Source organism: Osmerus mordax, chromosome 3 (assembly GCF_038355195.1).
Source record: "Osmerus mordax isolate fOsmMor3 chromosome 3, fOsmMor3.pri, whole genome shotgun sequence".
Taxonomy (NCBI): Eukaryota; Metazoa; Chordata; class Actinopteri; order Osmeriformes; family Osmeridae; genus Osmerus; species Osmerus mordax.
This window is the reverse complement of record NC_090052.1, coordinates 18,325,083-18,336,707: the sequence shown is the minus strand read 5'-3', so window position 1 is coordinate 18,336,707 and position 11,625 is coordinate 18,325,083. Positions and strand designations below refer to the sequence as shown.

Here is an 11,625-nt window from a genome sequence, read left to right as displayed (position 1 = left end):
CACTATTGATGCAACAACACACCTCTGGGATTGAACCCTATGACTGCAGGTTGAGGATTAAGTGGATGATATTGTAGCCTTCGAGCAGGTTTATTGTACCCATCTACCATTGAGGATGCAGTGTACATGCAAATATATTTACTGATAAGACCTGCCCTGTACATATTCTAGATACCTCAAATTGAACTGGACCTATTCATGTCTGACATTAAAATGCACTGTACACTTTACTGGACTGTTTATTGGTTCTTAAATGAGAATATATACTCAGCCACAAGATGGCGTTATGAGACAAACTGGCTTTTCCCCCCAAATAATGTCATTTTATTAAATACACAGGAACACAGGACAAGGCAGCTGACACTGATGCCACAGAGAGAGAGAGAACTAGCTGAGGAAGTGGAACATTTGCTGCCCATCTGCATCACAACTACTTCCTGTGAGGTCATGTTGGGTCACCTCTATCTAGAGAAGATAAAGAAAAAACTGTTAACAACCATACATGGCAGATCATTACACAACCTTACCAGCTCTAAGCCTCTTAATTTGTATCTGGTTCTGTGTTCATATGCCGGTTTGTATCATATACAGTGAAAGCGGACAGACACTCACCATCAGTGGTTTGTTTTACACTATTCATAAACATCCTTCTTTTCTGCAATGTAATGTACAATATCCTCTGGTGACATCAGCTTCTCAGCCTCTGCATCAGGGATCTCAAATCCTGCAAATAACAAGTATTTGTTGAACAGTGATTTGTCTCTAATCCTTGGACACCTTTTGAGAGTAGTTTCATGCATATGTGTAGAGAACACACACGGGCATATTTAAAGAGGCAATGCAAACTTGTAAAATGCCCCCAGAACTTTGGTATACCTTTATAACACTAAGCAGTTCTTCCATATAAATATTCTCAATCTCATTGCATGCTCTATTGTCATTTGTCTTATTACCTCTTATTATTTGTATTTATGTTTTTATGACACCTAACATTTACAAATGAAACTTAGCATGCGCTTGGAAGAAGAAGGGCTGATGTGCTGGCTAACACTCACCAAACTCATCCTCCATGGCCATGATGATCTCTACCTGGTCCAAGCTGTCCAGCCCCAGGTCCTTCATGAAGTGGGACGATGTCTGGAGCTGAGCCACATGGCAGAGGGGCAAGAGGATCATTATACAATGCCTTACCAATTAGCTAGGTTAACATTCCCCATTTTCAATCACATATAGGCTATATGGCTTCATTTGTATAGGTGCATCGTGATGCAAGTGATTATGGGCTACTTCTTCCTTGAGGGTTTAGGTTGGTTGAGGGACAGTTCTATGGGCGTATGTGAAGCCCTCTGTGACATGCTTGCGTGTAAAAAGGGCCATACAAATAAATTTGATTTGATTCAGTCCATTATCACAGCAGCCAACACATGCCCAGCCAGCATGACAGTTCCATAGTATAGACCCCGTATTGCTGCTGGGGCAGCTACTTTACCTTCTCGGGGTTGATCTTGTCGTACAGTTTTAGGACGTAAATGACCCTGTCTTTGATGGTCTCCAGGGTGAGAGGGGGCAGGTCGCCATACTGTCGGCACAACACGCCCACATTGCTCGAGATCTATGGAAAAATAGAGGAAGGGATACAGGGAGGTGGAGAGGTTCAGTTGCATAGAGAGCCATAACACTGCAGCGGTCATCTGAGGACGGAATCGAATGGTCAAGGCGGGTAGTCTGTCTGACACTGCATGACGACAAGCCTAAATTCAGTCTAGTTAGCTAAATAGACGATTAACTGACTGAATAGGGACTTCCTGCTAAAATGTTTAATTCAAACCAGCTATTTATATAGATGCATTGAAACATCACCCGGCAAATAAACAAAGTTCAGTAGCTATATATGCAGTTTAGAACACAGTCACGCCTTATATCAGACTTGGCTAGCTAGCTAACCATACTATGAGTCCTCAAGTCGTAGAAGGCTACGACATTGATATAAAAAATGTGCAGATAGCGGTAAGTACATTTAAGACCTAACCTTTTCTAAAGATCTGCAGTTGTCTGGAATGAAAGCTGTGATAGCGATTCAGCATGCTATTCATGAAAGACGCAGGTAGGTCACAGTGCGATCCACTACCGCTAGGCCAGGGGAGCGAGTAGTTCAATGTTATTCAAGAGTTACCCGTGTCTGTTCAATCCACCGCGTTCGCTGGCTGTTGGAAATAAAAGAGTATGGTCGGTGGTTCGCGAGGACCGGGGCAGCAATCACTCTCACAGCAACACCACCCGATGAAAGCCTCGCCGAAGGCCGGGTAAGCGAGCGGACACACTGCGCTAGGACACGGGACGCCATGACTGATTTCAGCTTACTCCCAGCGTGCAAGGCGATCAAGTGCTTCTTCTTGTCACTGAGTTTGCGCAGGATAACCTAAATTGACCCTTGCTTACAACACCATTAACACGTTCCAATTCAACATAAATGCGTAAATTAGGTGATATCTGCAATTGTAACAATGTGGTTGAACTATTCTCACAGAACTATCACAAGAAGAAATATAGAAATATGTCTAAAACGTTATCATGTATTTAGTACAGAACAAGACTAGAGTAAACGATTGCACTTGAGATCTGTGTTTTATATTAATAGAGATATTGGTACAATACGACAATATGTTGACGATTTATTGTAAATAAAGTGCTTTGTGACATCTCAACTTTATGGTAAAAGGAAATATGGAATAAATGTATCTGTTGTTAACACATTTTTGCTGTTTCTACAATCATCTTGTGAGGTCTGAAAGCCCCGATTCGGGAAGAAGGGAGCGGTTGAGCAGACTGACAGCAGTGCAAAACAGACAGAGAAGACAAGAAGAAAAACTAACCTTTATATACCACATACATTTTACAGACATGGAATTGTGCGAGATACTGTACAACAAAGCAGAGTATATTGAAACTGTAAGCTTGCTCGTTTAATTTGCCAGATAGCTTGTTATTTATTTGTCAATGGAACCTGTTAGCCAAATCATGCTAGCTACAACGTACAGTAGCGGTATGGTCGTTAGCTTAACTAGCTTGGAAGGCATATTGGGTGGCTAAAGAGTTCGCTACAGATAAGCACAGCTGAGCTCGTTAGTTTGTAGCCAACAAGCAAGCATGACAAGGTAATGTACAAGATGATGATTACCGACGATCTAACTCATGTTGTTTTCGGCCCCATAGGCCTCTGGTAACAAAGTGAGCAGACAGTCTGTGCTATGTGGGAGTCAGAACATCGTCCTCAACGGAAAAGTGAGTAGAGCTCGGTTTTATACTTAATTCAATTTAAATTATGCTGCAATGGGATTTATAGTTCCATGTAATGGTAATAGTAGTTTCTCTTAATATATATTCTTTTCATGGATGCATTTTTGTCTGACGGTCCTCCTTTCCAGACGATTGTAATGAACGACTGCATCATACGGGGAGATCTGGCCAATGTCAGAGTTGGTAGACATTGTGTTGTCAAGAGCCGGAGTGTCATTCGACCGCCTTTTAAGAAGTTTAGCAAAGGGTGAGTGCCCTGCTCTCAGACCTCACCTCAGACATATATTCTGCAGACTGATATTACTGGCAGGGTAGATGCAGGATTGGCTTGTATTGTCAAGATATGCTATCAGACTTGGCTGTGTCTCTATCTCTTCTTATCCTCCCATCTTTCTCTCTTGTCAGGGTGGCTTTCTTCCCCCTGCACATTGGCGACCATGTTTTCATAGAAGAGGACTGTGTGGTTAACGCTGCACAGATAGGCTCCTATGTCCATATCGGCAAGAACTGTGTCATAGTGAGTGCCATAAAACACACACACACACTTTCATTCTTCCTTTCCCTATGCTAGGGGGCATGGATAATCACATGGTGTTATAATGCACTCTAAGAACTTACTTTGTGATTTTACAATGAGGATAGTGTGGTACCAAAACCAGCCCATATTATCGCCAGTAATGCCCCTGCTTCAGTTAATAGAGAGATTGATCCTGTTATATTGCAGGGTCGACGCTGTGTGCTGAAGGACTGCTGTAAAATCCTGGACAACACAGTACTGCCCCCTGAGACAGTGGTGCCTCCCTTTACTGTATTCTCTGGCTGCCCAGGTACAGCATATCCTGTAGTCTTCACAGCCAGTGAGATGAGAAAGAACAAGCATGTTACATGTGTTTGTATCCTGTAGTCTAATATCATTGTGATGGCATGTTGTCAAATTCATCTAACTTCAGCCGTGCTGCTATTTTTTCCCAGGGTTGTTCTCAGGGGAGCTACCAGAATGTACGCAGGATTTGATGATCGATGTGACCAAGAGCTACTACCAGAAGTTCCTCCCCCTCAGCCAGATCTAGTCCTGCCCTTCAGCCCAACCACAACCTTCCCCTGACTTAGGCTGCATCTCAATAATTAGTCATTGGCTTCTTGGACTTTGCTTCCTTCTTCATCACGGTCCCCCAGTTTCTTCTGGCCCTCTGGAATGTGAGGCCTTAATTAGAACCTCATGAAGAATATGGAATGTTTCACCAAAAGCCTGAGGGGTTTCTTGAACTGTAGGTCATGTGATGCAAGGAAAGAAGAAAAGAACAACTCACAACTGTTGATGGGATCAGTTTGAGGAGCAGCCTTGTGTCCTTGTACTTCCCTTTCTGTTTATGAAAGGAGATGAGGTTAGGAGGCCTTTGAGAAGTGTTGGAACCCAGCCTCAGAGGACCAAAAAGCAGAAGTGTTCAATGGAAAGACATGACAGCGGCTTCAATAATATTTTTTGTTTACTTGTTTTATTTCTCAGTATTTTTTGTTGACTTGTTTTTTTTTCTCACCACCAGAGCACACAGTCCTTGTTTTTCCTTTCCTACTTGGAATGACTTCAGCTGCAATTGTTTGTTGTTGAAACTGTACTGGTCATATAGCATCACTTGTCAGATTCCTGTGTGTTTGTGTGAGTGCCACAAAAACACAAGCCTCACCTTAAAAGACTAAGGCCAGAGAGTACTTTAATTACTTTACTCTCAGATGCTATCTTGGTATTTTGGACAGAATTGAGATGAATACACATAAAATAATGTTGCCTCTGTACTACAGAATTATTTAATGAAGTATATGGTTTATTTAATTGACAATTGATGTATAGTCTTAATAGCACTAGTTATAAAACTAACCAGTTGTGTCAATGTTGTCATGTTTCCTGTGCTGTAGTAAGTCCTACAACACTTCATACAGACACAAGTTCTTTATGCTGACCAGCATAGTTCTCTCTATGCAGAGGATACATGTCTTCATCTTAATAGAAGATGAACAAAAATAATATGGATTTCCAGTCACTACAATATTGCTACTGTAGTGGCACCAAGTGGACTTCAATAGTATTACAACTTCAACTTCACATACAGACCCCCCTAAACATATTTGGGATACCTTGAGAAATAACAACCAAACACATGAACATGTTATTTAATGAAACATAGTACATCAATTGCAATTCAATGGTTTTCTTTTATTCCTTTTACAACATGAACCACATATCATACCAACACCTAAATGTTAAGTATATAGATTAGCCATTTATTACTTTAAACAAATAATATAAGTATCAAGAAACAGTTGGTAATAGTGTTGGCTCCAGAGAGATGTGGCATGAGTCTGCATACTTGAGGCTGTCTACTTTAAAAGGATATAAAGACCATTCATTGGTTTAGTGACAGATGAACTGACATTGTCTTATGAACGTAACCGATTGAAATGTCATGTACAGAACCAACACAATTCCCACTCCATGTGTTATGAGGGTCCGCTCTACTCAAAACATTTCTACCTGCACTTTCAGGAGCTCCATCCACAGGTTAGCCAGCCAATCATAGCTTTCCACATACAAGATACATCTCAATAATGCATTTTCCCTATACAACACAGTGAACATCCCAACATCCAAACTTTGACACGAGTGTGTGTGAAGGCTGTGCACACCAACAAGTGTGCTAGTATGGACATTGGGACACTGCCTCTGAAAGAACAGGTCTGATTTATACTTTCTAGGGCTAATGCTCTCTCATGGGTGAGAGACGAAGGTGTTTGTGCACAGTGAAGTATAACTGGGACCCAATGGAAGAATAACTTGCATGAGTTAGGTGTGAAAGCTAAGTGCAAAATCATTATTGCAACTCTCATTATATTATCACACAATCACATAAAACAGCAGCTGCATCAAATAAGACTAGGAAGAAGGGTGAAGTCTGCAACAGTCAGGTATTATTTAAGCTGTGGCAACAACAGAAACTAATTTTTTCCTTTAGAAAAGAAAGCCAGGTGAAAAAAAAGCTCGTCAAAAATGTCAACTTCTGCACGTTGGCCGAAACAACCTGAAACTGAACACTGGTATGTGGTGACTGAACTAAACTGAAGTTACTGTTGATGCAGTTAGCAGATAAAAGGTCTATTTCAAACATCAATAGCCTGCTATTGGTAGTATGGGCTATCATACCCACAGCAATATGACTGGATACAGGAGGCAGAGGAAGCCACAGAGATATGCTCCTAGAGAGATCTCACTGTCTTGACTGACAGACATGTCCACTGAGTAGAATGGGTAACAGAAGAACAACATTTGTCAGAGCACAGAATGGGTCTCCAACAGTGTTCCAACATTTGGCAAACATTATTGAATTCACAGAGTCAGAGACATTGCGATGGCCCTCATTTCCTTTATAAGGGGATGGGTGAGGATGGGACTATTTGGGGGAGGGAGGGTAATAGAAGTGTTGAGGATCAAGTGGCTTTTATTTCAAGCAACACAGTGCCTTGTTCTCCACCTGGAAGGCTGTGTTTCCAAACATCTTCAATGGCTCCCTTTCCTCCTCTCATTTCCTTGCCTTCTTCCCTTACTGACCACTGATGATTGAAAGAATTGTGTTGAAATGTTCCATATAGATATATATATGTTGCTCTGATACTCAACAGTGCTCTCGTTTTGGATTAGGCACGCCAATGAGGGGAAATAAGCAAGACAAGGAGACAAGGGAAGAAAGTCATCACTAAACGAAACGCCTCCCATCAGCACAGATCCCCTCCGTAGCCAGCCGTCCATCTTCAGCCCCGGCGACCAGGCTCCAAGCTAGGTAATCAGATCATCCGGTTGCGTTTATGGGTGGGGGAGTCCGTGATGACATCATTGCACTGAGCAGAGTTGCGTTTCCTGGCCCCCCCCCCTGCAGAGGCGGAGCCCGAGTCCAGGTGCAGGGCCATCTCCTCAGAGATGAAAGTGTTCAGGTCGACATCGTGGAGGCCGTTACGCCTGCGGCCCACCAGACCTGATCCTGTACCACCTCCTCCGCCACTGACGTGGGTGGGAGACCCAGGGGCCCCAGAGCGCACGCTAATACTAGCCATGGCCCCGCTCAGACCTAGCATGGGGAGAGGCGGGGATGAAATGAACAGACACAATGGGGAGACAGAGAAGAAGACAAAAGGAAATGGTCAAACTCATTTTGTTGTTCTTCCAAAAATACTAAAAGAGCTCAACCTTTAAAACATTTGAGAAGTTTCTACATTCAGATTATTTTTTTGCAGATATCAAGTAGGTCTACTTTATTATTTTACCCCAGCCCATAATCTGTAGCTAAAAATCCCAATCATGTACACATTGAATTGTGAACTACAAAGAAGAGTAAAGTTGAACTAAATGAAAGGCGACACCAAACATCTGACACGGTAATTGAATTGCTAAAAAGTTGTAACATCTGCAAATTCAAAAACAGAGCACAGAAATAGCCTGTGACATTTGGGAAGTATGGTATTCACAGACACATGGTCAACTAACAAAGCTCTGAGACCCCCTTCCTCCAACATGACCAAGTCTACTGGCTTGTTCTGCTGATACAAGTGTGTAAGAGCCCCATGAACACACACACACACACGTCATTTCTTACATGCTCAATACGTTCCAATTTATGGCAAAACAAAACCACGCTGTGGTATTGTATCTGACACTACTGCGTGTAGGTATCTACATAACATCTCATTTACCGTGCAGAGCTATGGCCTCTCTGAATGGCTGGAGGTCCGTCTCCACGGAGGAGCCCGTCTCAGCAGGGGGGGCCCGGTTGGGTGATACCACAGTCAGTCTGGGGTTGGCCCTGGAACTCCGGGGCGGTGGAGCTTTTCCACATAAGAAGCTAATGAGGTCCTCTCTGCGGATGGTTCTCCTTCTCTTTTTTACCCAGGCCAGCACGTCCTTATTACGTCTCTGGTGGCCGATCTGTATGCCCAAGTCATAGCTCCTCTGGTGGGCCTCAACACTCTCTGTTACCAGGAATATAGGGGACAGTGATTACTATTAACCCTTGTGCTGCCTTCGGGTCACATGACCCAAAGGTTCATAACGAACCATCGTTGTGTTTACCCAATACAAAAATACAAATAATTTTCTTTTAACCTTTGCAATGTGGGGGGTCAGAGACAGAAGACAAGAAAATGCTTCACTTTGTTTTTGTATGCGGTAAAGTTGTCGCAATACGACTGTGGGTCACAATGACTGATGGGTCAGAATGACTCGAAGATAACACAAGGGTTAACTGACCAAATAGCATTTCTGAAACTGAAGCAGCAGTCAAAAAAGAATTATGACAATGAATAAACAACAAATACCACACCAGAACTAATAGGCAGAATTTGTTTTGATTATACAAGTTAACAAGGCCTTGTTTGAGACTGATTAAATGCATATAAACAATAACATTAAGACTAGTAGTTTTGTCCTGTTAAAAGAACATGTGTAACTGACAGGCAACTGACGGATCTATAGGCTGCCTCCTCATTTCCAGAGGGTGCCACCCAGCCTTGCTGAAAAGCTGGAGAAGGCTGAATATCCAGGTGACAAAGAGGCTCTCTACCATTTACTGTTTTTGTTAGAATGTCCAAATAAAAATAACAAATGTCTGTGTTTAAAAGCAAAAGGGCTACAGGGTTCTCATATTCTATTGGTGTGATAGCCAATGTGAGATGAGAATGAGTTTTTCAATACCTTTGTACAGGTTCGTGACTGTTGTTGCAGCATTCTGGAATGGCACCCAAAGAGAGAGACCTTGTTGATGACATACTCGGTCTGGGGAGAAAATGACAAGAATCAGCATTTTTCTAAAATATCATCTCATTAGTGTAAACGTTTACCTAATAAGAACTTCTTACTAGCTTAATCGGTTGAAGTGGTAAGACTACTGTTTCCGAGCCATAAGGATTGCTAGCTTCGTGATTACAGTGTAGACATTTCATTCGCCATTTTGTCTTGCAACTAGAGTTGCAGACAGGCTTTGAAATAAAAATAACTGAACCAGTGCTAGATGGCCAACTCGACAGTTTGCAAGCACGCTACTAAAACTGTCCTTTCAGCAAGAAAGTTACAATCCCGAGTTGGAAGCCATTAAAAACTTTGGATCAATATGATTTATAGTTTAACACTGACCAATCAATGTTGTATTGCTAACAATCTAACAAATAATAGAATATTCGCCATTTTGTCCTGATTTTCGGTAGCTACAGTACCTTGCTAGAGCTAGTTAGCCAGCTACACAGAGGCTAGCCAAATCTAAAGCCATTTCAAAGAGATATGCTAGTACAGAGCCTTGTATATAGCCACTAGTTTCTTATCTATTCGCGTCTACTTACATTGCCAATCCAAGCCAAAAATGTATAATCTAGCACGCTAGTAAAGCTGTCTTGCCAGTCATTACTACGGTCCCAGCAAACCTGACAGTGACAGACTAAGCCGAAGCTGTCAAAAGGAATGTCGCGTAGCAATGATTGTTGTTTCCTTCGCCATTTTGTTTCTACTAGACTAGCTAAACGTTAATACAACTACATTTAGCCAACAACAAGATTAGTTATTGCATCACAGTTGTTCATTAAAAGTGCCTCAAGTCTTTCTGGGCTTTGTCATTTACCCATTGATCCAACACTACAACAATACTTGGTATAATATTAGCTAGCTAGCTAGCAGTGTTAGCTCAAACTTAAGCAAGAACTTTAGCTACAGTAGCTCCAGCTAGTTAGCAAATTTCACAACAACATTCAGGCTAGCTCGCTGTGCTTACGTTAGCTAGCCTAGCATTAGCCTAGCTAAGCAACTAGTCAGCAGCAGTATGCTACTACTAGCTTGGCTAACGCTAGCTCGTTATGCTAGCAAGTCAGCAGAGAGCCACTCAGCGAACTAGCTACGTTGTTGCTACCACTGCGTTTTGTTAGTTCGCCAACAAGGGCTGTTTTGTAGTAACCACCATCGAACCTTTGTATAGCTGTGCTACCGCAGTGGCAGAATTCTGGAAGAGATGCCACAATTTATCTTGGTCGTTATCGGCCTCCTCCTCGTTTAACTCTCTTTGCTCCGCTTCAGCCAAACACTGCCGCTCCCATTTTGAGAACCAATGCTCGGGTCCGTGTTCCTGAATCTCCGACTCTCCGTCTTCCTTCTTCTCCTCCATTTACTTAACACTGAAAGTTTAGGAGATCACAGCTTTAGTACACTAATGAATACTTTACTTGAAAAAGCGATGAACTATCCGTTTGTAACTTCATTAATGTTATTGTTTGATTGATGTCTTTTTAAACAACGTTGGCAGCACCACCACCCTTTTGGAAAGGCTGTAATATTTTTTGAAGAGCTTCGACGTTGGTTTATATATAGCGCATACTACCGTGATGCTCTTTACAGCCCGCCTTCTTACCTACTGCTTAACAGGGATTGGCTGGATTGGCATTGCAGCGATGTTTTGGTATTTAAACTGGACGTTTCAGTGGACTAAAGAAACATCTGTTAATGAAATGACAAAGGAACCTCCACGAAAATTCCGTGCCCTGTAGCTCACAAGCTTGTATGAAACGTGTGTTATGTTTCTGTGTAACGTTGGTAGCCTACATAGGTCAACTGCACACATACAATGCTAAATTATACTAAATATGCATAGTGTCTATTTAAAATAATCAAATACTTTATAGTAATTTTTATGTGGTCGTTTTATTATGGTTCAAATACTAAAGTAAAGCGAAGGAAATCAAACACAATTCCTATTTCAACCCAAGAACAGCCAACTTCTGCCCTTTCGAGACTGGCCTTGCACTCTCGAAGACGCAACTAGGCCTACATAAATGAACATTGGAACACATTGGCAAACTTTAATTTTTTTAATCAAGTATAGGCTACCATTTCAAAATATGCAGTTACTTTGTTCGAATTTTAATCAAATAAAAGCAATAGGTGGGCTCAAAAATAAATGGATATAAAACATATGCAGAATCCAAATATGGGTGACTTCACTCTTAGCACGTTTCTTCACTAGATGGCATCCTTTTCCATAAAACGTTGTGTGTAATCGTGATGGCTAGTGCAGAAAAACATACACACTTGGGTAAGGGTCCACGATCAAATCTGTCTTGCGCTGTAAACGTTAAAGAATAATAAATAAATCATTCAGATTAATAAATTAATTTTAAAATATATATAATTTTACCATGAGTGTGAACAGTGCTGTGTGGTCGTCATGGATCGGCTATGTAGAGACATTTTAATATTCAGCCATTTTAAAGTGTAGACTTAAATGCCATGATCAAATCTCTTCATGTTGT

At 41.7% G+C, this 11,625-nt stretch overlaps 3 protein-coding genes across 3 annotated transcripts; 1 reads left to right on the top strand and 2 right to left on the bottom strand.

Annotated features, from left to right (window-relative positions):
• Nucleotides 1-221: 221 nt before the first annotated feature.
• On the bottom strand, nt 222-2,360 carry ndufab1b (NADH:ubiquinone oxidoreductase subunit AB1b). The gene is made up of 5 exons (XM_067233171.1): nt 2,174-2,360; nt 1,490-1,612; nt 1,056-1,143; nt 613-724; nt 222-465 (listed from the first exon to the last, which is right to left on the bottom strand). Exons 1-4 carry the CDS (start codon nt 2,342-2,344, stop codon nt 633-635), a joined length of 474 nt encoding a protein of 157 aa, XP_067089272.1. The 5' UTR covers nt 2,345-2,360; the 3' UTR covers nt 222-465; nt 613-632.
• A 442-nt stretch (nt 2,361-2,802) lies between these two features.
• Nucleotides 2,803-5,191, top strand: dctn5 (dynactin 5). Its single transcript, XM_067232878.1, has 6 exons — nt 2,803-2,949; nt 3,214-3,282; nt 3,426-3,544; nt 3,703-3,814; nt 4,022-4,124; nt 4,270-5,191. Exons 1-6 carry the CDS (start codon nt 2,902-2,904, stop codon nt 4,365-4,367), a joined length of 549 nt encoding a protein of 182 aa, XP_067088979.1. The 5' UTR covers nt 2,803-2,901; the 3' UTR covers nt 4,368-5,191.
• A 259-nt stretch (nt 5,192-5,450) lies between these two features.
• hapstr1a (HUWE1 associated protein modifying stress responses a) lies at nt 5,451-10,639 on the bottom strand. Its single transcript, XM_067232876.1, has 4 exons — nt 10,289-10,639; nt 9,032-9,112; nt 8,035-8,310; nt 5,451-7,412 (listed from the first exon to the last, which is right to left on the bottom strand). The coding sequence occupies exons 1-4, from the start codon at nt 10,482-10,484 to the stop codon at nt 7,132-7,134; spliced, it is 834 nt and encodes a 277-aa protein (XP_067088977.1). The 5' UTR covers nt 10,485-10,639; the 3' UTR covers nt 5,451-7,131.
• Nucleotides 10,640-11,625: the final 986 nt, after the last annotated feature.